General features: G+C 57.8%; 3 protein-coding genes across 3 annotated transcripts; all 3 read right to left on the reverse strand.

Annotated features, from left to right (window-relative positions):
• Positions 1–2,575: 2,575 nt before the first annotated feature.
• Positions 2,576–4,400, reverse strand: LYPD2 (LY6/PLAUR domain containing 2). The gene is made up of 3 exons (XM_056125409.1): positions 4,277–4,400; positions 3,444–3,563; positions 2,576–2,778 (listed from the first exon to the last, which is right to left on the reverse strand). Exons 1-3 carry the CDS (start codon positions 4,398–4,400, stop codon positions 2,576–2,578), a joined length of 447 nt encoding a protein of 148 aa, XP_055981384.1.
• Positions 4,401–9,055: 4,655 nt separating this feature from the next.
• On the reverse strand, positions 9,056–9,782 carry SLURP2 (secreted LY6/PLAUR domain containing 2). Its single transcript, XM_056125410.1, has 2 exons — positions 9,269–9,782; positions 9,056–9,192 (listed from the first exon to the last, which is right to left on the reverse strand). Exons 1-2 carry the CDS (start codon positions 9,399–9,401, stop codon positions 9,056–9,058), a joined length of 270 nt encoding a protein of 89 aa, XP_055981385.1. The 5' UTR covers positions 9,402–9,782.
• A 3,069-nt stretch (positions 9,783–12,851) lies between these two features.
• On the reverse strand, positions 12,852–13,981 carry LYNX1 (Ly6/neurotoxin 1). Its single transcript, XM_056125240.1, has 3 exons — positions 13,860–13,981; positions 13,155–13,256; positions 12,852–13,078 (listed from the first exon to the last, which is right to left on the reverse strand). Exons 1-3 carry the CDS (start codon positions 13,921–13,923, stop codon positions 12,888–12,890), a joined length of 357 nt encoding a protein of 118 aa, XP_055981215.1. The 5' UTR covers positions 13,924–13,981; the 3' UTR covers positions 12,852–12,887.
• Between the last annotated feature and the right edge of the window lie 12,283 nt (positions 13,982–26,264).

The following is a 26,264-nucleotide window of genomic DNA, read 5'->3' on the forward strand; positions in this document are numbered from 1 at the left end:
GGATGGGTGGATGGGTGGGTGGATAGGTGAGGGAATGAATGGATGGAGAGGTGGATGGATGGGTGGGAAATGGAGTGGTGGATGGATGGATGGTGGATTGTGGGTATACGGATGGGTGGATGGATGGATGAATAGGTGGGTGAATGGATGGGTGAGGGGATGGATGGATGGAAGGGTGGATGGATGGATGGGTGGATGGATGGATGGATGGGTGGGTGGATGGATGGATGGATGAATGGATGGATGGATGAATGGATGGATGGATGGATGGATGGATGGGGGGATGGATGGATGGAGGGGTGGATGGGTGGGGGGATGGATGGATGGAGGGGTGGATGAATAGGTGGGGGGATGGATGGATGGATGGATGGGTGGGTGGATAGGTGAGGGAATGAATGGATGGAAGGGTGGATGGATGGGTGGGAAATGGAGCGGTGGATGGATGGATGGTGGATTGTGGGTATATGGATGGGTGGATGGATGGATGAATAGGTGGGTGAATGGATGGGTGAGGGGATGGATGGATGGATGGGTAGATAGATGGATGGGTGGATGGATGGATGGATGGATGGATGGGTGGGTGGATAGGTGAGGGAATGAATGGATGGAGGGGTGGATGGATGGGTGGGAAATGGAGCGGTGGATGGATGGATGGTGGATTGTGGGTATATGAATGGGTGGATGGATGGATAATAGGTGGGTGAATGGATGGGTGAAGGGATGGATGGATGGACGGGTGGATGGATGGATGGATGGATGAATGGATGGATGGGGGGATGGATGGATGGAGGGGTGGATGGATGGGGGATGGATGGATGGAGGGGTGGATGGGTGGGGGATGGATGGATGGAGGGGTGGATGAATAAGTGGGGGGATGGATGGATGGATGGTGGATTGTGGATATATGGATGGGTGGATGGATGATGGGTGGATGGATGATGAGTGGATGGATGAATAGGTGGGTGGATGAATGGATGGGTGTGTGGATGGGTGAGGGGATGGATGGATGGATGGAGGGGTGGATGGATGGGTGGATGGGTGGATGGGTGAATGGATGAATAGGTGGGTGGATGGATGAATGGGTGGGGGATGGGTGGGGGATGGATGGATGGTGGACTGTAGATATACGGGTGGGCGGATGGATGATGGGTAGGTGGGTGGGTGGATGGATGGATGGATGGATGGGTGGATGGAGGGAGGGGTGGATGAATAGATGGGTGGATGGATGGATGGATGGATGGGGATAGGTGGGGGGATGGATGGGTGGATGGATGGGCAAGTGATGAGTTGCTTGGAGATAGTGCAGAGATGAATGGATGGGTGGGAGATTGTCAAATAGGAGGGAAGGGTGGATGGAGAGATGGCCGCGCGGGTCGATGGATGCATAGCTAGGAGGGTGGAGGCTCATACCAATGGGTGGAGGGAGGGAGGAGGTGAAGGAGCAGTGGGTGGGTGACTAGGTGACTGATGGTGTTTGGAGACAGCCAGATGAAGACCTTCCACATCAGGCACCCCAGGATGGGTGTCACCTGCTCCACCAGGCTGCCTCTCCCAGGGTGCCAATACCTCGGTGCCTCTGACCACTCAGCTATGCAGCCTGGGATGTCCCTGGGAGAGGGTCACTTCCTGCAGGGCTAGTCGAGCTTCCCTAGGCACTCAGCTCTGCCCCAGGCATCCTTCCTGACTCCTGGTAGGGCGTAGGTCCTGGATGCAGGCTGCCAAGCTGACCTCCAGGGCTGGAAACTTCCATGGCCCTCCTGGGTCCAGCTACTGAGTGACCTGGCATGGGGTGGGGCAAGGAGACAGGACCTGGGACATCGGTGGCCGGGAGGAAATGCTGCAGGTATGACCTGCCCAGGGCCTGGTCACGTGCACACGCGGCCCACAGCCCCTAGGGCCCTGCAGCGGCCATGTGGCTGTCCCTGGTGTAGACGTGGTGTTTGAGAGCAGTGAGTGGAGGGGGGGGATGTCACTGGACTAGGGGACTCTCAGAGGCACCTGGAGATCTCAAAGCCTCAGGAGAGGAGACAGAGTCCCCGGCCCCAGCTGCCTGCGGGGCCTCAGCTGCCCCTGACAGCTCCCACACATACCCAGGACAGGGGCCCTACCCGGGAGGGGCGGCTCTCCGGGTGGGGGCCGACTGGGCAGTGCCCCCTCCAAGCCCCACAGATGCTCAAGCAGAGGAGAGAGTGGCCAGGCTGTGAGGGGCTCCCGGCCTGCCACCCTCGTGCCCCTCCATGGCTAGGGTAGGGGGTCCCACCTGGCGTGCCCAGGCCCACCATGTGCAGGAGATGGTTCCACAGTGCTGGAGCCAGGTGACCCCTCCTGAGGGCCAGTGTCTCAGTGCTGCGGGGGTGTGGGGACCCCAGGGACCCTCAGTCTCCCGGAAGTGCTGCCTGCCCCCACCACGACCCCAACCCCCAGGGGAGGTGCCCTGCCCGTCGGCCTTGCTGCTGCAGGGACCCTGGGCAGTGGGTGGACATGGCACCCCGTGGGGAGCTGCGCCAGAGGGCCCTGAGGCAAACACAGAGGCAGGTGCAGGCAACTATACTTGGGTTTGGGCTGGCGTGGGGGCCTAGAGGCCCAGGCTGAGCAGGGGCCCCAGCAGGAGGGTGAGGCCCAGGCGAGGGGCATGCGGAGGGGACGCCGCGTCCACGTTGCACAGATCTGCATTGCAGCAGGACACCGGCCGCGTCTGCCCGATGCCATCCACGTCTGACGGTTGGCACTTGCTGGCACACGACTTGGTGACCGTGGAGTCGCCCAGGAAGGGGTACACTGTGGGCACAGGGAAGGGCACACTCATGCCTGGGCACACGGGATGGGGCATACAGGTGGGCACAGGCAGCTCTGGCCTTGCCGGGAGTCCCCTCCGCCCAGTCAGTTTCAACATAAGGACACCTGGTCCTCTCGCACCTCCTGTCTCCCTCCCACTCTCACGGTTCCTGCTGCTGGGGATACACAGTGACAGGGACACACCACAGGGACGCACGGTGATGGGGACACGCAGTGACAAGGTTACATGACTAGGTAGTAAAGACACAAATGGTTCCCAACTACACAGGGAAGGGCCAGTTTCTGCCCCAGGAAGCCGATTCTTTCCCTGGGGACCCCCTGCTGGACACTCTGGTCCTTAGCAGGGACAGGAGAGGGTAAAGATGGGGACAGGGGACAGAGGGGAGCAGGACTGCCTTGCGTCATCCCTATTGACTGTTCCCCCATGAGAATAGGGTGGCCGCCTCCACTGGCCAATCTCCTGTGAGTACTGGGTGGTTGGCCCCAATGACTGACCCCTCGAGTATGGCTGGCCGCCCCCTCTGACTGACCTGTGAACACAGGGTGGTCTCCCCAGCCGATCGGACTTCCGTGAGTACAGGTGGCCACCCCCCACTGGCTGCCCCACTGGCCGCCCCCTCTGGCCGCCCCACGGCCGCCCCACTGACCGATCTCCTGCGAGTACAGGGTGGTCTTGCACATGGTCTCGTTGCGTCTGCACGTGGTGATGGTGGTGCACCTGGACACGTCCATGGGCTCGTGACATGTGTAGCATTGCAGGGCCGCGGCTGGGGAGGAGGGCTGGTGAGGACCACTGTCCCCCAGACCAGGAAGGCGGGGCTCCCCCAAGCCCCCGAGAGGATGGAGCACGCCAGGTCACCGTGGGAGTCCCTGCTCGGGGTCCGGCCCAGCGCCCTCTGACCCTTCTGCCCTGCCCTTGCTCCCTGCTCCGGCACCCACAGCCACGATGCCCGCCAAGGTGTGTCCCCGAGTGACGGGTCCCTGTGAGCCGGGGAAGTGAGTAGGGCATCCCTGGGTGTCTCCTGGCCAGCGCAGGGCTATGGCAGGGTGGGCAGGGGCCAGGCTGGATGGGGTGTCCATGGCACCCTGAATGGCAGGGCCAGACTCAGGCTGCAGTGCCCATCCCCGGGACCCGGGTAGCCCCAGTGGCCTGGCCGCCAGGCACCTCCCTGAGCATCGTTACTTCTCCCGGGCTGACTTCAGTTTCCCCGTGCAGCCCACGGGGGGCAGGGGGGCTGAGATGTCAAGGTCGCTTCCTTCTTCCTGCACCTTGGCACCCACCATACTGTGCGGGGGGGGTCCCACATCGTCCTTGGCCCAGGGCCCCTTCCGGCACCTGGCCTGGTAGCACTGAACCCCCAGAGGCCCCAGGCTCTGTGGGACACCAGAGTCCAGCTAGTCCTCGGCCACCCCATTGCCCACCCGCCTCGGACCTCTCTCCTCCCCACCCCATCCTCCCTGCCCCGGCCCTGGCCCTCACCAGGCTCGCTGCAGATGGTCAGCACCAGTGCCAGTCCCAGGGTCAGCCCTGTGCCCGGCATGGTCAGTCCTGCACGGCGACTGCTCTCTGCCTGCAGGGCACAGTGACTGGTGAGGGGCGGCATGGCCACCTGACCGGTTGGCCCGGAGGCTTAGCGGTATCGGGTTCCCTGTGGGAGCGGTGTGACCCGCCCTTCCTGCTGGGCGCGTCCACTGACACCGGGACTCCCGTTTCCCGCCGCTCCCCCCACCCCACCCTTCCCCTTCCTCATTCCTCCACTGCCCCCTAGTTGAGCCTGGTCCCTCGGAAGCCCCCTGGTCATCCAGGGGACACCCGTGGACACCAACCTCCATGGCCTGTGCAGGCGAGGGTGGGCAGTGGGGTGACCGAGGAGGGCGGGCCAGCTGGGCATAGTGGGGGCTGCCCCCACTCCTGATTGATCAGCCCCTTCTGAGGTCCCCTCTCAGGGGACGTCATGGTCCAGTCCAGGCTGAAGCCCCCCCCCCCATGCCCTGCCCCAGCCCCTGGCTCTGTGTGCGGTGCTGGTGCTGGGGTGACCGCTGCCTGGACAACCTGCCCAAGTTTGCTCAGAGGCTTAAGGGCACAAAGGCAGGGAAGAAGAGGTGAGCGCTGTGGACGGGGCCAGCGCCGGGACCCCTTCCCGACAGAGCCAATGGGCAGCCACAGGGCAGGGCCGGTTAGCACGGATGTCCCACTCTCTCCATGCTCCCTGTCCCTGCAGGGATGCTCCCACTCCCTCCGTGCTCCCTGTCCCCACAGGGGTGCTTCCACTCCCTCTGTGCTCACTGTCCTTGCAGGGGTGCTCCCCTCCCTCCATGTTCCCTGTCCCTACAGGGGTGCTCCCATTCCCCCAGGGCTGCTCCCAATCCCTCCATGCTCCCTGCTCCCGAGCACTGTGGGGCTCCCACACAGTTCCATCTGGCCCCTGCAGACTCAGTGTGTTGTGGGAGTGGGCCCGGGAGGGTGAATCTCCCTGAGCCTTGGTGGGCCGTGGTGGCCCCTGGGTGACCCTGATCAGGGTGGCGGAAGTGACTGGCAGATTGTCGAGGTGGGGCGCCTCGACAGGCCCATCAGGCTGGCGGATTAGAAGCAGCACCTCCTGCCCGCTCCCACTGCTCCATTGTCCCAGCAAGCCCAGGACCTCAGGTCCCCACCCAGGCCCCAGAGACTGTGCTGGCCCCAGCCGCCACTGCCCTCAGCTTCCGGCCTTACTCAGCTGCGCCTCCCGCAAGGGCACAGTCGTCACTTGTGGGTCTTAGGGACCCCAGACCCTAAGATCTGGGGTCTCCCTGTTCCTCAGTTTCCCAGAGTGTGATGGGGTCAGGTCAGTGTGTGACCTCCATCAGGAGCAGAGTGTGATGAGGTCAGAGTGTAATGGGTCAGGTGTGATGGGGTCGGGTGTGATGGGATCAGTGTCACAGGGTCAGGTGTGACGGGGTCAGGGTGTAACGGGGTCAGGTGTGATGGGGTAGGGCGGGAAGGGATCGGGGATGACAGGGTCGGGCTCACTGAGGTCATGCCCGAGAGTGGCCCTGACATGCCTGCCCGACACTGTCCACTGGAAGCAGAGCGCCGCCCTCCTACCCTGCGCATCTCAGGTGCCCTTGGACACTCTCCTGGTGCTGTTAGACACAGCCTCGGCCTGCGGTGGCACTCGGACAGTGGCGGGAGGGCAGCGCCCCTGTGCTCAGGCAGGGCAACCAGCGGCTCTCCTGGCCCGCATTGTTCTGCAGTGACTGAGGGGAAGGCTCTGCAGAGAATGTGGCTCTGAGGACTGGGGTGCGGCCCTCGGGCCCTCACAGGGGCTCCCGTTCACTCCACCATGGAACCCAGAGGGCACACGGTCTGCCAGCAGCCGCGTGTCAGGCACCCAACTTGCTTTTGGGTTTTGTTTTTGTTTCAGAACCACACCTGGCGATGCTCAGGGGTCACTCCTGGTGATGCTCGGGGACCATACCAGATGCCGGGGACTGAGCCCAGGCCGGCTGCGTGTGAGGCAAATGCCCTCCTCACCATGCTGTGGAGTGTTAAGCCTGAGTGAATCCACCGTCTTTCTGATGGAGATGCTTTAATTTCCCTTCCCCAGGAAAACATAAGGGCCCAGGGGTCCATTATGCTTACCCCCTTCCCTTCTCTTTATTTTTTGAGGGGGTGCCAAAGCCATCTCAATGGCCCAGATACCTGCCGGGTCACCTTGGGGTTCCCTGCCCTAAAAATAAAAAGCAAACAAGTGACTGCCACTGCTCCCATGCCCCGGAGAGTAAGAGGCTCAGCAGAGCACCCCTCACTCTGGGAGACCTCCATTGGAGAAGCCTCGGCCTGTCCTCACCAGTGTGCGGCCCCTTGGGGGCCCCGCTTGGAAGACATCTGTCCTGACCCGCTGGGCTGCCACCAGAACCTACAGAAGCTGTGGGTCGGGCCCCATTCCCCATAGCATACATAGGTGGCTTTTGTGCCGCCTTCAGAGGTGGCAAAGGTCGGGTTAGAGTCCTTCCCAGCCGAGGCTATGGGCCCGGTTCCTGGCGCTCTAGGTAGGAAGTTCATGCTGTGAGGCCGGCATCACTTCTAAGGGGGAAACAGTCATTAACCTACATGTAATTTGTTTTATTGAAATAACATAATCGAGGAACCATCAGATAACTGTATTTTGTCAGGTGCAATTAAAAACAGAATTAAAAAGCATACTATTCAGAAAAAAAAAACAAACAGCCACCCTATTTGCTTACCAAGGAGCTTAGGGTCCCACTCCCAGGGGACCTCTGCACTGCAGGCCAGTGTGCTCTGTGTACAACTGCGAACACCTTATTACTGGATATGTGCGCTGTGCAAGGATGTGCACAGTCTGTACACATGGGAGCACATGCATGTGTGGTATATGCCATGTGGGAGGGTGTACACACTTTGAGTACATGCATGTTGTTTATTCATATGAGCCTGTACACCTACATTAGTGTATGTAAACTGCAGTAATCTACAGGCACCACTAGTAAATGCACTGCATTAGTCTGTACTCCTAGTATGCGCGAGTGTAGGAGTATATGTGAACTATATTAGCTTATGCATGCGGTGGGTGTGTGCACTGTTAGTGTTATCACACTGCTGGTATCTGTTGCTTTTGGAGACACGTATAGCAGTGTACATGGCTACTGTAGCAGTGTTTGTAGACTATACCGGCATATGCACTCTGCTAGAATTTTTATTAGTGATTAGACCAAAGTGAGGTACAGGCACTGTCCTCATATACCCTCACCGCAGTCATGTGCATGGCATACCAGCATGTATGTGCACGTATGTGCCCATCCTAGCGCATACCCACTGCAGCCATGTGCACGGTATACCAGCATTCATGTACACATGCCCACTGTCCTAGCACACACCCACTGCAGCCGTGTGCACGGGACACCAGCATGCACACACACATGTGCCCACTGTATTTGTTTATGTCCCCAGCTGGCCTTTGCACTGTGGGGACTTCCTGCTGCCCGGTCAGAGTGGGGCTTTGTGTGGGGAGGCCCTGGACAGGCTGGTGGCGCTACTGGACCTGGGGTTTCCAGCCCCCCACACCTGTGGACGCCGCGTGCTCACTTGCGGGGAGTGAAGGACGTTGGTCATTGGGACAGTTCTAGCCGCGCTCAACAAGTTGGCCCTTCCACTCTGGGGTGGGGGCGCGATCCTCTGGTGATGGGCCCCCTCTCTTCTGAACCTCCGTCGCCAACAAAACGCTCCTGGGCCGGAGCAGTGCACACATCAGGGGACAGCAGGGCCCCCTGAGACCCCGCACCCAAACACCAAACAGAGAAAGTTCTAGTTTTCTTTTCCTTTTTTGTTGGTTTTTGGGTCACACCCAGCAGTGCTCAGGGGTTCCTCCAGGCTCTCTGCACTCAGGAATTACTCCTGGGAAGTGCTCAGGGGCCATGGGGGATGCTGGGGATCGAACCTGGGATGGCTGCATGTAAGACAAATACCCTCCCCACTGTCCTATCACTCCAGCCCAGAGCTCTGTATTTCCACCTGTGAACCTGTCTCGAGTGTCGTGTGAGGCCCAGAACGAGGGGTAGGCCTGTCCCCAGCCCTGGAGGGGGACCACCCCCTGCCACCGTGGGCCTGTGGGGTGTGTCCTGACCTCCGCCCGTTTGTCAGGCCTCGTGCTGGGCTGCGTCTCACTTGCTGTCCTTTTCCTGGGGACCCTGTCTGGACCCGGGCTGGAGCGATAGCACAGTGGGTAGGGCGTTCGCCTTACAAGCGGCCAACATGGCCAACCCGAGTTCAATTCCTCTGCCCCTCTCGGAGAGCCCGGCAAGCTACCGAGAGTATTCGATATGCCAGACACAGTAACAACAAAGTCTCCAATGGAGACGTTACTGGGCCCGCTCGAGCAAATCGACGATCAACGGGAGGGCCTTTACCTTTACCTGTCTGGGGAAGGTCAGAGGGTGGGGTGTGGGGTACACGGGCCCATGTACCCCTCCAGGGGGCTGATCCTCCCGTGAGTCTCCAGGAGTGGCCAGGTCGGGGGCAGAGAACGGGTCCCAGGAAGGAAAAAGGGTGAGCACTGGATCCGGGGGTCACCAATGAGCCCAGACCCCAGGGCTGGTGGGTTTCCTGCCCACCTCTGAGCACTGGACCATGAACACCTGTAGCCCTGCCAGGCACAGGCCCTCCAGGATCAGGCTGCACTGAGTGTACCAGACGGTTTTATTGGTTGCTCAGGACATGGGGCATGGAGGGTCACGTGGGCTGGGGGGGCACGGGGGCGGGTCAGGCCTGGTTGCAGACACTGGCCTGGCAGCAGGAGACAGACACATGTGGGCCAAGGCCCAGGCTGGCTGGCTCGGGGCAGCCCCGGGAGCACTTCTTCAACACCAGAGGCAGGTCAGGGACAACGGCGGTGACTCCTGCAGGCAGACAGAAGCTTAGATCCCCGAGCCCCTGCCCCCCGTGTCCACCCTCCTGCGCCCGATCCCCACTCACGGGTGGCAATGGTGACACAGTGGTCCGAGTTGGGGGGGCACTTGGCCCGGTGGTGGCAGCTTCCAAAGCCCTTGCACCGGTGACACTCCATGGCGCCGGCTGCAGAGGGCGGGTCAGGGGCAGGGGCCGGCATGTAGCCTGTGACTTGTCGCTCATCTTGGGGTGTCGAGCCCTCTCTGGAGTCTGGGAGGTGTCCTGATGTCCCACCTGCCCTCCCTGGGGACCCCTCAACCCTCAGCCCAGACACAGTCACTCCGGGCGTGGACCCCAGGCCCGGGATGCAGGCGCATGCTGGGGAGGCTGAGTCCTCTCTGAGCCCCGGGACCACGGGTGGGGAGCAGGGGGTCCCCAATGTGGCCACGGCCCTGTTGCCTCCGGGAACAGGCCACAGCCCAGCAGGTGTGGGGGATCCTGGCCCAGTGGACAGAGCACTGGCAGCAGCTGGCCCCCACAGGGCCACTGGGCAGCTGGAACCGCAAAGCAGTCTTGGCACCACGTGGATAGACCCTGAGCCTCTGCCCTCTGCCTGCCCACCCCTGTGCCCCCATCTGTGCTCAGGGGGTGGCGGTCTGCACCAGCCCTGAAGCAGACGAGGCCCAGATGGTGCTGTGGCCACCCGGGACACCGAGCGCACACACAGCTGTGCTTGGGCTGGGGTGCGGGGCGCCCAGTGACTGTCCAGTGGTTGCAGGGGGCACCCCGTGTCCCAGTCCCCAGCCAGCCAACACCACAGCCCTGAAGGGAGTGGGCTCTGCCCCGGTCAGCAGCCAACCTCAGCCAGGCCCACGGGCCCTCTCACAGGGCACAGAGCACCCAGGCATGCTTGATACACATGGACACACATGGGAGCACATGGAACATGTGGACACATGGGAACACACAGACGTGAACACATGTGTACACACGAGTAATGCATGAACACACATAGGAAGACAGAAGCTGGGCACACACGCGAGCACACAGGAGCACCCACCTGGCTGGAGCCCTGGGGGCACCCCCGCTCCCTTCACCCCACAGTCCGAGACCCTCCCGGAGGGGCCAGTGCAGAAGCCGAGGCCTTGGACCCTCCGGACCCTTGAGGGGGCACGTCAGGCCACATGCTCTGCTTTCTGCCCTTCACGAGAAAGGCATCTTCCCCCCCACATACACATACCACAGCTTTGCCTCTGCTCTGGGCAGACCCCAGCCCCAGGCCTTGGCCTCCTCCTCTAAGAAGGCCTCCTGGATTTCCAGGGACTCTCCCAGGAGGGGCCGCGGCACTTCAGTCCCTCCCCCAAGCTGTGACTGTGGTCTATGCTCAGTCACTTCTCTGGGTCGCAGGAGGAAGCCCAGGTGCCCCCAGCCCCAAGCCAGGGGAAAGCGGCAGGCAAGGGTCTACCTACTCCTCTCTCAGAGCAGGCAGGTGAGAGGGCCCCCCCGGGGGTGCCCAGTGGCGGGAAGGGACCTGGAGCCGGGGATCCCCGCCGAGGCGAGGACGTGGGCTGTGAGCAGGGGTGGGGCAGGGGCTCACCCAGATGCAGGCACAGGGCCGAGGCCAGCAGGAGCGCCAGGAGGAGCCGCATGGTGTGGGGAGCAGTGGGGCGGGCTGCTCTTATAGACACCTGGCCCGCTGCACCCCGCCCAACCGGGGCGGTCCCGCTGCTACCTGCCCAGTGTCTTCCTCCCGAGGGTCCCTGCGGTGTCTGACCCACGGGCAGTACCTGTGTCGTGGAGTTTTCAGAGGGCATCGGGGGGGGCCTGGGGGAGGCTGGACCGGTGAGAACCTGGAAGGCAGGGTGGGGACCCTTCCTTCTGGTGCGGGTGCATGTGTGTGTGAGAGCGTGCATGTGTGTTCATGTGTGCGTGTGTGCATGTGCATGTGTGTACATGTGGATATGTGTGCGTGTGTGCATGTGTGTGACTTCTCTGACCGGCTCTGGGGAGCCTTAGATGGGGCTGGACGAACTCGAACCCACTCTCGGGGGGGGGAAACAGTTCTGCTGGCTTCCAGATTCCCTCTCGTTCCTGGACGGGCTTCGGGGAGGCCTCAGCGGGCAGAACCAGCTGACTCCCATGACACCTGGTGCCTGGTGCCCGGGCGAGTCCCATCTCCACGGAACCAGCCGAGCCAGCCTGGCTGGCTGGGGCTGGCAGGTGGGCGCAGGCAGGTAGCAGGGCACACACGGGGTCCGCCTGTTTATTCTCAGACACAGCCGAGCCACTGCACTCTGGCCGGGAAGGCCCAGCTCAGGAGAGGGCAGGAAGGGCCGGCCACTCTGTCTCGGGTCCCTCAGGCCCGGCCATGTTGGCATCTCTGTCTCCTGGGCCTGAGGTGCGGTCAGACTTGAGGTCCTCCTGGGGGCATCTATCTGCCACACCGCGGGGCGCCCACGCCAGGGGCTCTGGTTTCTCCTGCAGACCCGCAGAGGGAGGGGCAGGCAGCTCTGGGGGCAGAGACCCCAAGGAGGGCAGCCGGGCCAGGCCTGTCCTGCTGCGTGGCCACGGGGCTCCACCCGCTCCCCAGGTGGCCGCACTACAGGGGAGAGGCTTGGGGCAACCACGTCCCCAACCCCTACCTCAGTTTCCCTGCATGCAGAGGGGGCTGGTGAGCCGTCCTGGAAGGTGTGGATGCGGTGCAGGCCTGACACGTGTGCTTCCACCCCCAAGTTCAGAGGGCCCCACAACAGGGTCAGCCCGCCCTGGCCTGCTGGGCAGTCTGGGCCTGGAGTTGGGGCCTGGACCGAGAAGAAAGGAGCAGATGGATGGGCAGATGCGGAGGTCTCACTCTTGGTGACCCCGGGTAGGCGCTGGGTCCAGCTCTGGGGGTGGGGGGGCAGTAAGGGGCTCACCGGGCTGCACCTTGGGAAGCAGCCGACTGGGTCCTCGCTGGCCGCTCCTGGACACAGCCCCTGTGGGGTCCGACCTGAGCCCAGGTGCGGAGGTCCTGGTTGTAGCAGAGCACTGGGCCCAGCCACCCTCCTGTCTGCTGGGCCACAGTGCTGGGCCCCAAGAAAGGAAGCAAGCCTGTGTGCTTCCTGGAGGAGGAGATCTGAGCCCTGGGCAGGCCCCACCTCCCACACAGGCAGAAATAGGGTCACTAGGGATGGGCTCGGGGGTCCAGCTCCCAGTAGGACTGGGGCGTCGAAGGCCACTCCCTGAGTCAGGGGGTTCTGGGAGACCTGCCCACCCAAGTCTGAGGCAGATCCCTCCCTCTCTTCTCTCTCCCACGACGTCCACAAGGGGGCGCCCTCTCCCCAGGGCCTGGCCGCTCTGTGGGCCCACGGCCCACTGCCCACTCCCGTCCCTCTGCCCAGACAGCCCAGGAGTGACCTGCCCGATATAGAAGCCAGCTCAGCTCACAGCCTGCTGGACAGGGCCAGGGAGGTCAGGGATTTGGCCCGCAGGAACAGTCAAGTCAGGGCACAGATCCGGCTTCTGGGTCCTGTGGGTCCTCCAGTCCGGGGCAGGCCACGGGCCCTGGCCGAGCCCTCCATGCCCGGAGCTCCTGCTTGGGCCAGTGCTCGAGGCAGCCCCACCGCTAGCATGGTCTGCAGGGCCAGCCCCCTCTCACGGGGACCCCCTTTCTTGGGAGGCCGGGTCCGGTGAAGGGAGGGCAGTCCTGGGTGTGGCCAAGGGGCCCTTAGAGCAGAGCCCAGAGGGCGGTGGGGAGGAGGAGGGCCAGGGCGGCGGGGGCGGCGAGGCTGGCGGTGTTGCAGAGGTCATACTGGCAGCAGACCGTGGTGGTGGCGTGCTTAGAGTAGCCGTCGTACACCGTCTCGAAGCACTTGGGCACGCACGACTTGTTCACCTTCATGCGGGTGGGGGTGTAGTCTGCGGGGCGACCAAGGGTCTGAGACTGCACGGGCCGGGCCCCCTCCCCGCAACCCCTCCCGGCTCCCCAACTCACAGGTGCGTGTGGTCATGCAGTAGGAGACCATGGATGGGCAGCGCATGGGGTTGTAGCAGTTCTCCCCGTTGTAGGCACAGACGTGGCAGTCCAGAGCCCTGGCTGGGGTGGGCGACACAGAGCAGGGCACTGGGCTGCCCCAGGAGAGGCACGAAGGGGGTAGGCTCCCCCAGGGAAGAGAAAGGGGGGGGAGGTTCCTCAGGAAGGAGAGGCGGGCAGGGGGGAGGGTTCCCCAGGAAGGAGAGGCAGGCAGGGGCGAGGGTTCCCCAGGAAGGAGAGGTGGGCAGGGGGAGGCTCCCCAGGAAGGAGAGGCAGGCAGGGGGGAGAGTTCCCCAGGAAGGAGAGGCGGGCAGGGGGGAGGGTTTCCCAGGAAGGAGAGGCAGGCAGGGGGGAGGGTTCCCCAGGAGGGAGAGGCGGGCAGGGGGGAGGGTTTCCCAGGAAGAAGAGGTGGGCAGGGGGAGGCTCCCCAATAAGGAAAGGCGGGCAGGGGGGAGGGTTCCCCAGGGAGAGGCGGGCAGTGGGGAGGGTTCCCCAGGGAGAGGTGGGCAGGGGGAGGCTCCCCAAGAAGGAGAGGGACAGGGGGGAGGGCTACCCAGGGAGAGGCGGGCAGGGGGAGGCTCCCCAAGAAGGAGAGGCAGGCAGGCAGGGAGAAGCCCTTGCCTGGCCCCCAAACATGGTTCCGTGCGTCCCCCCCTGGCATCTTACCCAGAGGCAGGCCCACCAGCGCCACCAGGCACAGGGCCAGCAGGGGTACCATGGTGGGAGCCATGGTGGGAGCGAGGGCAGTGAGGAGTGGGCCTGGGGTGGGCTCAGGGCAGGAGTGGGCACCCGCTTCCTCCAGGCACAGCAGTTCTGCAGAGAGAAGACAGCGGAGCTGCAGCAGGATGGCAGAGAAGGCCCCTGACTCAGCAGCCATCAGGGAAGGAGAGGGGAGATGGGGAGGCGGGAGCTGCTGTCGGGTCCAGTCCCTAGGGGGTGCCTGGGCGCTTGGCACATTCCCCAGCAGTGGGCGGACTTGCCCGCTGCTCCCCTCCTCCTGCTCCTGCGGCGTCCCCACCTCCACTCCCAATGTCACCAGAAAGAGCTGCGGAGCAGAGGAGGGCTCAGGTCTGAACGCCTGGAGCGGGAGCTAGGACTAGGGTCAGAGGGCCGGGAGGCCAGGCGTGGGGAGCCGGGACCTGGGCAGGGGGACCTGGGAGCGGGGACCTGGGCAGGGAGATCTGGGAGTGGGGCCGGGGCCGGGCAGCTGACCGCAGTGCGGAGCGGGGAGCCCCCCGGGCAGCTGGGGGCAGAGCGGACGGCCAGTCTCTCCCGGGGCCTCGGGCGGCTCGGCCGGGCGCCCACCCAGTGTCTGGAGCCAAGTCTCCCCTGACCCACTCCAGGACGTCCGACTCGGGGCGGCCCGTCGAGGCCCCGCCCCCAAGACTGCGGCAGACCGAGCCGGGGGCGGCGCCCCGTGACCTCGCTGCCACCTCCCCGGGCCCCACTCACCCGCTGCTCGCCGGCGCCGGGACGGTGTCGGTGTCGGCGCTCCAGTGACCACCGCGCCGAGTCTCCGCGCCCCGTGCCGCCCACGCCGGGGAAAGGCACCTCGCAGGCTCCGCCCCGAGGGAGCCCGGACAGGCCCCAGCAGGCCCCTCCCCGGGAGCAGACCCCGCCCCACCGTCACAGTCCAGCTCCAGTACTTGGTCCCGTGCCGGCTCCGCCCCCAACATACGGCCCTGCCCCCAACATACGGCTCCGCCCCCAATCAGGGCCCCGCCCCTACCACCGAGGCCCCGCCCTCCCAGGCCTGGCCCCGCCCCGCTGGGACCAAACCCGCCTCTGGCTCTGGACTTGCAGCCTGTCCCAATCCCGGCTTGGTCTCGCTCTGGCTCTGCCCGGGCTCCAGGGGCTCCGGGTCGCAGGAACTAGCGGCTCGCCCGCCCGCCCAGCCCTGTTCAGCAGATTTGGGCCCCGCCTCCTATCCGCCTCAGCTGTGGCCGGGTCCCGCCTGCCCCTCCTGCTCGGGTCACACCTCCTTCCCCAGCACTCGGAGGCTGTGAAAGGGTGCAGGTCTCAGGGAGTCAGGCCAGGCGGGCTGGAACCATATGTGGTTGGGGGGGACGCACCCCGGGTCTGCTGTGTGTCAGGCTTCCCCACTTACCCCAGGGATCGGCCCCGTGGTGGTGTTGTCTGTGGTTTTGAGACAAGTCCCTGCATCTCGCCCCACCTAAGCGCCCAAGGGTCTCCACCTCCACCAGCGCCCTCAGGTTGCTGTCTTCTCCCCAGCCCGCCCACCCCAAGGCGGGGGACTTGTCATTTCCCGACACTGTCTGTCCCCTGGCTTCATCTCTCTGGGGACTACAGGTGTGTGAGATCATTGGCAAATCATTCTTCTTCACTTCACAGGAGGCTCTCCAGGACCATCCATGCTGCAGCAAATCCCAAGGGTGCATCTTTCTCACTGCTCCCAGTTTTTACGAGTGTGTGTATATGTGTGTACATGAGAGTATGAGTGTGTGTGTATGTGTGAGTGAGTGTATGTGTGTCTGAGTGCGTATGTTTGTATAGTGTGTATGTGTGTGTGTGACTGTGTGTATGTGTGTGTTTGAGTGTGTGTATGTATTTGAGTGTGTGAGTGTATGTATGTATTTGAGTCTGTGTTTGTGTGTATGTGTGTGAGTATATTTGTGTGTCAGTGAGAGTGTCAGTGTATATGTGTGTGAGTGTCAGTGTATATGTGTGTGTCTGTGAGTATGAGTGAGTGTCAGTGTGTGTGTGTGTATGTGTACTACAGCTTCTCCAGTCCCTCATCTGCAGCCAGATTTTTGTGCTGTTTCATGTCCTGGCTCCATGCTACAATGAAATTAGGGGTGAGCATCTTTTTTGAATCACTGCTTTTGTGTTTGGGCTTATAAGCCGAGAAGTGGGGTGTCTGAAACCCTGGAAGCTCTAGCCTTACTGTGGGGTTTCGAGAGGCTGGGCTCTGCCCCTGAATGCATGCTCAGGCTTTAAAATTTACTGTGGGGGGGGGAGAAAAAAAGATTAAAAAATAAAATAAAATTTACTGTCCCATTAAAAACTTCTAGTTTTGTTCTCTTTGCCAATGCGTGAGGTCAGTGAAGGTGACTCTGAGCCTGTCGCATGGAGGGTCTTCAGTGAAGGGGTGTGATGGGCTGGCACTGTGCTCTGGGCAGGTGGCATTAGGGGAAGAATGGAGCAGCCCAGTGAGAGCAAGCAGAGCCAGCTGCAGGCCTGACTCACGTCCCTTGTGAGTAATGAGTGTCTGCAGGTCGAGCCCGGCAGCCGGTCCCTCAGATCCAGGTGGCTGCGTCCTGGCTCGGTGGGAGCTCAGGTGAGCGGGACAAGCAACACGGGTGGGCTCAGAGAACCCGCAGGGCCTAGGGGGCAGCATGAAGCCTGAGCTTTGTTGTTGGGCCGGCCCCTCCAGAGCCCGTTGGGGGGTTTCTCCAGGCCACAGCCAGGGCAGGAGGCTGCCCGCGTGCACGTGAAGACCCTTGCGGCCGCTGCCTCCCCGGGCTCTCTCTCCCCGCAGAGACCGGGGTTCCTCTGCATCCTCTGGATCGCTGATGCTTGGGATTCCCGCGCCTTGTCACAGACAGCCCTTGCCATTTCAAAGGGACATAATTCATGTTTTCCAGAATGTGGACTTACGTTCAGTAGCACAAACAGCAGAGCCTGGAGGCGGGGTGAATTAGAGAGCCTCACAATTGGGGCCAACTGGGTTTTAATTAGCGGCCAGCCCTGCTGATGGAGGGTTAGTGCAATGAAATGCTATCACGGGCGTGGAATTTTAAGCTCCCTTTTATTACTTGCCCTGTAAAGTGAGTGTCCTGATTGCTATGCAGTTCACATGCCATCTCCAGTTGGGTGTAATTTTCTCCAAGGTTTCTCGGCTACTGATAATTCCATGGCTCTGGGACCAGAGTCAGTGATGCCCGCGGCATTCGTCGGGAGACTGAGGCTTCCAGGCCGGGGTCACAGACCCAGGTGGAATGCAGATTAGTTCAGGCTAAGGTCCTCCTTATTGAAACTTCCCAAGCAATGCTCAGGAGAACTGACCATCATTCCTAGTGACACGAGGCCCAGTGATGGAGTTATATGCAGAGCCAGCTGTGGCAGCTGAAGTCTCCATTTAAGAGGTTTTGAAAGGCCAGAAAAGAAAGCAGAAGGCCAGGACTGCATTCCTGTGGAACAAGGAGGACACTGGGTGTGGAATCCATGTCTGGAGCACTCAGTGCCCCTGAAATTCTGTCATTTTGCAAACCAAGGGCTGGAGCAATAGCACAGTGGTAGAGCGTTTGTCTTGCACGCAGTCGACCTGGGTTCGATTCCTCCAACCCTCTCGGAGAGCCCGGCAAGCTACTAAGAGTATCTCGCCCGCACGGCATAGCCTGGCAAGCTACCTGTGACATATTCAATATGCCAAAAACAGTAACAACAAGTTTCACAATTTGTTGTGAGATGTCATTGGGCCCACTCGAGCAAATCGATGAACAACGGGAGGACAGTGCTCCAGTGAAAACCAAGGACAGGTTGATGAAAGCAAAATGCAACAAGATGTGCCAGAAGTGATTCAGTGCAGGATGTATGTATAAATAATTGACCTTATTATTAAATATTGTAACATTAACCTTTAGCGTTTGTTCTGTCTTAGGCAAAACTGACTATTTTCATGGACCCTGACATTTCCCTTTTGAGATAATGAAAGGAAATTTCTCCTTGGCCTTTCATAAGTTTTTTAGAATTTAACTTTGAAATTTTATTTATTTTAACTGAGTCACAGTTACAAGATTGTTCATGATTGGATTTCAGTCATACAAGATTCCAGCACCCTTCCCTTCACCAGTGCATATTTCGCACCACCAATGTCCCCAGTTTCCCTCCCACCTATATGCAGGCACTTTCTCTGTCTCTGTCTCTCTCTATCTCTGTCTCTGTCTCTCTCTTTCCTTTTGGGCATTATGGTTTGAAAGTTACTGAAAGGTTATCTCGTATGTCTCTTTCCCCACAATAAGACTTGGAGGTGATCACTCTGGACGAGATCTGAGTCCTGGAAGTTCTGAGTATTCATTTGTTCATTTCCATGGCGGTGGGAGCTCCAGCCTCGCACCTGCGAACCATGGGGGATGAGAGGCGTGAGAAGCAATGTGGGCAGTGGCCAAGGGACTTGGGATGTCGGTGGTGTTAAGGGATGTAGAGGTGCACATCCGAAGCGCAGAGGGAACTCTGAAACCAGAAGACCTGAACTTTAACAAGCAAATGTAGAAAGGTGCCCGTCAAGAGGGCAGGCTGGGGTATGGGAGGGGACCCAGGGACATGGGGAGGTGTCCATGATCATGCCCTCAACTTATAGTTGAGTATTGTGACTTTTTGGCCTGGCCCATTTTGATGCCAGGGTAGCTCACTGCTTGCCCTGGGTCCATTCAGTCTCTCGTCGGGACCCTGCTTTTGGGGTGCTAGGAACTAAGGGCAACTGAGTCAAGAAATCAGATGCCCAGGAGTAAATATGATTCGGAGTCAATCAACTCCCAAGTTACAAAGCATAATATTAACTGTCTTCCTGTGTCCACACAGAAAGGACATTGCTTACAAGTTCAGTGTCCTTAGATGGGTGTGACCTGACAAACCTAAGCTACCTGAGGAAGGACAAAAGAGTGTTATCCTACAGGAAGGGGTCAGGTGCCGGATCTCTGTATGTCAAGACCAAACTGTGACTAACTTGGCAAATCATGGTACTGTAAGAAAGAAGCCTTTTGACAGAGCGGCCAGAGGCCCCCTCCCACAGCCGCTGCCATGGACACTCGCCTCAGCCCTGCTCCACCGATTCCCACTACCACTCTGAGGAGATGCAGCCAGCAGCTGAACCTCATGCACACATACCTCCACCCCCCACTGAGAACTCAGGCCAGGCCGAGTTCCAAGGTCCGAGGTCCAAGCCCCAAGCTGGACCCTCACCCACCGCTGTCCCCCATGCCAAGGAATCAACTCCACTGCCTCACTAATGCTCCTGCAGAGACACCAAACTGTGAAAAAAGATAGTGCCTGGTGCCCAGGCTGAGAACTCTAGGGTGTCCTCGGAGTGGGTGTGAGCAGCCGCCCCCCATCTGTATTTCCAGAAGCCCCAGCTGCCTTAGTGGTCCAGACCATAGACCCTAAAGTGCCTGGACCATGCCGCCATATATGGGTCTGTGTGACCCTCCAAATCCGTCAATACTACATCCCAGCAGGGAAGTAGCACAGAAGCTGGCTAAACCCAACAAACAAAAACAGCACTGAAGGCTCAGCTAGCAGCAAGCAGCTCAGCAAATCCTCTTGGGGACTTAACAACTTGTGGGGAGATATAGAAATTTCCACATAGTCTTTTGCTGAAGTACTCTTGATAATTTCTTTAGCTATTTAGTTGCAACAAGCAATATAAAATAAACTATTGTGGGGGCTGGAGCGATAGCACAGAGGGTAGGGCATTTGCCTTGCATGCAGACGACCCGGGTTCGATTCCCAGCATCCCATATGGTCCCCCGAGCATCGCCAGGAGTGATTCCTGAGTGCAGAGCCAGGAGTAACCCCTGTGCATCGCCGGGTGTGATCCAAAAAGCAAAATATAAATAGATAAAAGGTAAATAAATAAACTGTTGTATGCTAAGGGGGCAAGCTTGTGGGGGGTGGGGTGACTGGAAAAATGGGGACAGCAGTGGAGGGAAAGTCACTTTGGAGGTGGGGTTGGTGTTGGGATATTGAGAGCCTGGAATAACTGTATTATGAGCAACTTTGTAATCCACGGTGTTTAAATAAAGTGTCCCAATTAAAGAAAGAAAAAAAGGAACAGTCAGAGGGTTTGGGGGCCCAGGGTTGGTAACCTCTGTTGGCGCGCAGAGGGCGGGCACCACTCTAACTGCCGAATAGCTCCTGTGGTCACTCAGCTGCCCCAGAGGTCAGTCCGGGAATGTTCCCCAACACTCTCCTGGGACTCACAGGCCAGATAAGCGCAGAGGCCAGAGTGGGGAGTGTGTCGGGGTTCCAGCTCTAGACCCATGAATGAGCGGGAACTAGGGAACCTCTTCGCCCAGTGCCAGAAGCAAATGGGGAGCAAACCCGGAGCAACTGGGGAGCAAGCCCGGAGCAAAGGGGGAGCAAGCCCGGAGAAAGCCCAGCGCAACCCACAAAGGGCAGCAGAGGGCGCGCGTGCCCAGCCGGGGCTCCTTGGCCCGGGGCGGACGGGGCGGGCCTGGAAGGCGCTGCGAGTCCAGCTAGCCGTGCTGGAGCTGGCGTGGCGCAATGCGGAGCGGAGGAGGAGCCCCGCTCGGCCACCGCCTCCCCGCAGCATTTCAGAGACGAGGCGGAGACACACGGTACGGGGGGGCCTTGGGGCTCGGATGGTTCTCGGTGGGGGGCCCGGGTGGGCCGCCTCTCTCCCCGCCTTCCCAGCTCAGAGCTAGGCTCAGCCGCTGCACTATGCAAGCGCTCCACGATCAAGGGACCCGAACCTAGCTGACGTGGGGTCGCGCGGCCTGCAGGGGGCGCGCTCACGCGCCGGCCCTGCTCGCCGGAAGTCAGCCTCTTCGAGGAAGATCTAGTTCGTTCCCGCCCCCCACCCACCGGTCTAGCTCCACCAATGAGAAGTGCCACAAGGCCCAAAACGCTTCCGCTCTCGGCCAATGAAATGCCCCCGCTCCCTCCGCGCCCTCAGCCCCGCCTCCCAGTTGCTGCTCAGCCCGAGGATGCTGAGTGGGTACCCACTGGTCCCTACTGGTCTCCACTGCCGGCCTTTCGGCGTGCGGGCATGGCCAGCGCAGTCAGGAACACCTCGGGTTCTCCACCTCGCTGTTAATGAATTTTTGGTCCTTGCATGTTCAGAAGCTTTTTACTGGCGCCGCATTCCCCCCGAGTCCCCACGGTCAGCTGCGGGGGCTGCAGTTAGGAAGCTTAGGGTCCATCGTGCTTTTCTCTCGCTGCAGTTCGTCTTAAAAGTACTCCCGCTGGCAAATGTATTGGCTATCTTTTATTTAAAGTTAGCAGTGATAGGAAATTATAAAATCTCGGCAAGCTACCGAGAGTATTCGATATGCCAGACACAGTAACAACAAAGTCTCCAATGGAGACGTTACTGGGCCCGCTCGAGCAAATCGACAATCAACGGGAGTGCCTTTACTTACTTTACTTACTATATGTTGACTAGAAATTTTACTTTCTAGGGAATGCCCGGCCACAGAGGCAGGGGGGGATGGGGGGGTTGGAGGGATACTGGGATCCTGGGATCCGTGGTGGTGGAAAATGGGCACTGGTGGAGGGATGGGTATTTGATCATTATATAATCGAAACCCAAGCACAAAAATTTGTAAGTCTACAACTGTACCTCATGGTGTTTCACTAATAAAAATTATTTAAAAAAATAAAATAAAAAGAAATTCTACTTTCTAAACGTTATAAAGTACACTGTGTAGCTAAACAAAAAGATTCGTCTTAATAGAAAGACTCTGAAATAGAAATTCTGGCGTTGCCGGGAGTGTGGGGGTGACTAAAACCTCATGGGAAGGGGGGCGTTTCGGTCCGCCCTTCACGCCCTACCGAGGCCACCAGTTGCCCCCACGAGCGGCTCTCCAGCACAGCCACAGCCCCAGAAGCACAATGACCTAATGCAGAACCCAGCAGCTTGGAGCAGAAAAGTGAAAGGACTATGCGTTAATCCAGGCAATCATTTCTGCCCAGAGGGGAAAGGGTGTTGCTCCCTTCGCCCTCCTCCCTCTGGAAAGAAAGATGGCGGCCACATGGGAGCCTTGTGGACAGCAGGTATGAGCCGGGGGTGTGGGGGCGACTAAAACCTCATGGGAAGGGGGGCGTTTCGCTCCACCCTTCACGCCCTACCGAGGCCACCGGTTGCCCCCCGCGAGCGGCTCTCCAGCACGGCCAGGACTCCAGAACACAGAAACCAATTTCTTAACTATCTGACTTTCAGTAGAAATACTTCCAGGGTCAATAGGTAAAAGAGCAGAAATCCAAAACCAACATTTAATTCTTGAACCCAGCCGTAGAAAGCAAATCACTTCACAATGCTTTTTCAGCATGTCTGATTTGGGGGGGGGGTAAACTCTAAATAATAGTGGTGAATCTTTTATTGAAACAATGAATCTAATCAAAGCAGATAGAGTGTTAACTAGAATTCATCTGCCTCACAGGGACGGGGAGGGGTGGGGGGTGGGGTTTTATTGGGGTTCTTCATGGTAAAAAATAAGTATTGGTAAAGGGAAATGTGTTTGATATTTGCATGACTGAGACATAAACCTGAAAGCTTTGTAACCTTTCCCACAGTGATTCAATAAATAAATAAAAAAAAAAAAAAGAAATTCTGGCGTTGCTTTTACCTGCTTAGTGTGGTTTGGAATAGACAGTAGTTAAAAGAAGTTCTGAATTAACTGTACACAGGGTGTTTTATGAACGGTGTTAACCACGTTATTTAATTTGGAGATTTGGGGAAAATTTTAATGATTTCCTGAATATTTTGTAATTTGTAATTCCCTTACACAAGTGCATAAGCTATGGTCACACACAATCTAATAATACAACACAGTACTGCCTATTGTATTTGTTTGTATATGTAGTTGTTTTTGCATTTTGTACATTAAAGAGCATACAGTTCAGCTACATCTTATGAATACAGATCCACACTATTTCTTATACAGAGCCTCACAATCACAGACAAAGTGAGAAACCAGCAAAGTGTAAAGTAAGTAGTTATAAATATATCTGTTCCTAAAATGTCAGTGACTATTCAGTAAAGAATCACTTGGAAGAAAGAAATCCACCAGAAGCAGAGTAGGTTAGAAGTCAAAGGAAAAAGATGGGCCGTGCTAATGCTAATTAGAGAGATGTAGTCATGTTAATATCAAAGTGGAATTTAGGGCTGAGTCCCGGAAGAGAGGGTCTTTACATAGATCTGAGGGGACATAATCGTCCAGTAAGGCTGGGGTTCCCGGGCCTCAGAAATCTGTTCAGGCATTTAAGAATTGAACTTCAATATACACACAACAAAACAAGAAACCAGGGGCTGGAGAGACAGCACAGTGGGGAGAGTACTTGCCTTGCACAGGCCGGCCTGGATTTGATTCCTAGCACCACATAAAATCCCTGAGCACTGCCAGGAATGATTCCTGAGTAAGCCCTGAGTATGACTAGTGTGGTCCCAAACCATAAAAATAAACAAAAACACAAAGACACCAACCCCTGACTTAGCTGCAAGGGCAGTGGGGGCAGGGGTGCAGTAGAGGACCGCGGTTCATGCAATCCCGTCTCCGGCTCTGCCTGTTCCCCAGTCCCTGCACTGCCAGGGGTGCCCCTGTCTTGGATATTAACCCCAAATGTTACAGGCGTCATCAGCGAATTGCCCTTTTTCCTCCCCCCAGAGAAGCTTGCAGTGCTCTTATGAGTACCCCTAATCCGAATTTATCTTTAGTTTTTTCTTTGTGCTGTACCTCTCCTTCTGTTAGGTACTAAATTCCCCCAATTCAGGCTTGGTTCCTTATAAAGTCAAACCTCCTGGTGACTCTGGACTTGGTATCTGTAGTGAATTACTTACTTTTCTCTTTCCCCCATAACCTTTTCATATCTTCCTAGAGAGTGATGTTCTTTGCTTAAACACAGAAAGAACATTAATGCTGTGCTCCTAATATTTGGGAGTTAATTGAACTATGTAATATATTTACTCCTAGGCATCTGTCATAATTAATCGACTCAGGCTTCAGTTGCCGTAGTTCCCCAAAAAGTGAAGTCCTACCAAGGGTGTAGGATGACATTGGTTTGTCCTTCCTCCACAAGGAGCTTAGATTTATCTGGTTATACCCATACAGTGCTCCTGAGGCACTTCCATTCCATTGTGTTTATCTGTAACATTCTTCCCTATGCTCTCCTCCCCAACCAGTTAATCAGCTTTCCCCCTAATCAGACTCTGTTAATTTGTAAGGTTAGATTCCTCAGAAATCTATGATTTTATATGTATGAGTGAAATATTACCTTTCTCCTCTCCTTATGCCTTATGAACAGTTTACTTTAAAGCAATGCCCTTTTTGTATAGATACAGGAAGACCGTTAACATTATGCTTTGTAACTTAGGATTTAATTGGCTTTGAATATTATTCACTCCCGGGCATCTGCTTTCTCGACTTAAGTCTCAGTTGCCCTTAATTCCTAACACCCCAAATACAGGGTCCCGACGAGGGACTGAATGGACCCAGGGCAAGCGGTGAGCTACCCTGGCATCAAAATGGGCCAGGCCAAAGTGCCACGATTCGTAACTATAAGTTAAGAGTTTGATCATAGACAAATGCTGTCATGATCCAAAAGTAACAAGACTAGGATCCTGCTAGGGGTGGGAAAGACTATCTGGCCTGAGCACTGTAGTCTGAGATCGAGATGGCCCTAGGAGGGCAATTCTATAAGTTTAAGATATTTCTTACTGTATCCATACAAAATGATTTATATTATATATTCTTATATGTTTGTCAGACAAGGAGAGGAGAGACACACCCATGGGATTCCGCTCTAGGGTGGGTCGTCCTGCTGAGAGAAGATCTGTCCTAGGAGCGGCTTTCCCTGAGGGAAAGAGTTCTACCCCTATTGACTGTGACCACACCTATGCGTAATTATTAGCCCAACCCCTCATGCTTTGGGATTTAAGGTACTGTAAGAGTGGGCTGGGGAATCAGAAGGAAGAGAAAGGAGATCAGGATCAGAATCCAGACTCCAGAGATGGAGGATGAAGGGGGATGGAGAAGGAGAATGAAGTAGCATGGGGGAGGAAGAAGCAGAGGCAGAGGCAGAGAAGGGAGACTGGTGTGATTGGAATAAACTGCGACTAAGACCTACCAGCCTGGCCCTCGTTCCTTCCTTTGCCTGCCCATCGCCATCAACCTCCCCGGGGTGGGGGAAGAAGGGTGAGACTACCGAACGCGGGCGGCGGGAGAGATAGAGCCACCGCCACTGTGTGCTGTGCCCCTTCTTGAGTTTACACACAAGGGACCTCTGGATGGATCTGGAAGAGGCAGCAAAGCTACCCCAGCATCGATGGGACAGTCTGGAAAGCTTAAGGCATGGTCTTGTGATGACCTAGCTGACAGGACCCTTGGATTAGGAAAAGCTGAACCAGCCTGAGGACTTAGTCTGGGATTTATGGTGAAAGACCAGCCAGCTCTATCCCGGAGCCCAGAGAACTAAGTTTTGGAATCTGTATCTCTTACTGTGTTTATCCAAATAACTGCAAATAGTAATTAAGAAGTAAACGTAATTGTTTAGTATGTACTAGCAGCAAGGGAAAGAGAAAAGCAATATAGGTACTTGTTGCCCCTGAATGAATTTCTCAGTATGGTCCCAGACATATTGAGTTAATCCCCCCAAAGAACTGCCTCCGTGGAAACGCTTTCCCTCTGTAAATGATCAATCACACCTACATGCAGTCCTGTACCTGGAACCCCCTCAGATGTGCTATTCGGTTCTGAATTAAATGTCCACCGACCAGCAGTGGCCCATCCATGTCTCTTCTTTCCTCTACTGGGGAGGTGGCTCTTGGCCACTGAATGCTTAATCCTACCAAGGAACCCCCCATCTCACTTGTATTCACAGCTCTGGGAGCCCCCAGCACCGCGGACCCCTGAAGCTCTGCATGGCTGCTCCTGACACTGGCTCCTCTGGCCTGCACAGCGGGTGAGGCCCCAACCTCCAGACAGAGAGATAGGCTTCCCTGGATACAGGCAGCTCTGATAGACACTCCTCAGGGAGATGGACAGCCCCTGCTTGGTGCTGAGGACAGCTGCAAGAGGGGGTAGGCTGCCAGCCTTACACAGCAGTACACACTCTCGTCAACACAGACACCAGCACTTCCTTCGGCCTTGAGGGAACTGCATTAGTGTTGGGAACATCATCCCCAAATACTTAAAAACTTAGTAACGCATCTCTAAACAACCTGTGAATTACAGAAAGGACTTAAAAGGACATTAGACTTAAAAGGAATGTGGGGCTGGACAGACAGTACGACAGGTAAGGAAGTACTACTTGCATGTGTTCGGGTTCAATCCTGGGCATCCCATATGGTCCTCAGAGTGCTGCTAGGAGTAATTC

The sequence above is a fragment of the Sorex fumeus genome, unplaced genomic scaffold, assembly GCF_029834395.1.
Source record: "Sorex fumeus unplaced genomic scaffold, SorFum_2.1 ptg000054l, whole genome shotgun sequence".
Taxonomy (NCBI): Eukaryota; Metazoa; Chordata; class Mammalia; order Eulipotyphla; family Soricidae; genus Sorex; species Sorex fumeus.

Excerpts from the sequence above, each read along its gene's own strand:
- LYNX1 (XM_056125240.1), bottom strand. The coding sequence starts at position 13,923 with ATGGCTCCCACCATGGTACCCCTGCTGGCCCTGTGCCTGGTGGCGCTG. Across the intron at positions 13,257-13,859 it reads GCTGGTGGGCCTGCCTCTGG|CCAGGGCTCTGGACTGCCAC; the intron begins GTAAGATGCCAG and ends CGCCCACCCCAG. Across the intron at positions 13,079-13,154 it reads CTGCATGACCACACGCACCT|ACTACACCCCCACCCGCATG; the intron begins GTGAGTTGGGGA and ends GTCGCCCCGCAG.
- LYPD2 (XM_056125409.1), bottom strand. The coding sequence starts at position 4,400 with ATGCCGCCCCTCACCAGTCACTGTGCCCTGCAGGCAGAGAGCAGTCGC. Across the intron at positions 3,564-4,276 it reads GACCATCTGCAGCGAGCCTG|CCGCGGCCCTGCAATGCTAC; the intron begins GTGAGGGCCAGG and ends CCTCCTCCCCAG. Across the intron at positions 2,779-3,443 it reads CCTGTACTCGCAGGAGATCG|TGTACCCCTTCCTGGGCGAC; the intron begins GTCAGTGGGGCG and ends CTGTGCCCACAG.
- SLURP2 (XM_056125410.1), bottom strand. The coding sequence starts at position 9,401 with ATGCCGGCCCCTGCCCCTGACCCGCCCTCTGCAGCCGGCGCCATGGAG. Across the intron at positions 9,193-9,268 it reads CTGTGTCACCATTGCCACCC|GAGTCACCGCCGTTGTCCCT; the intron begins GTGAGTGGGGAT and ends GTCTGCCTGCAG.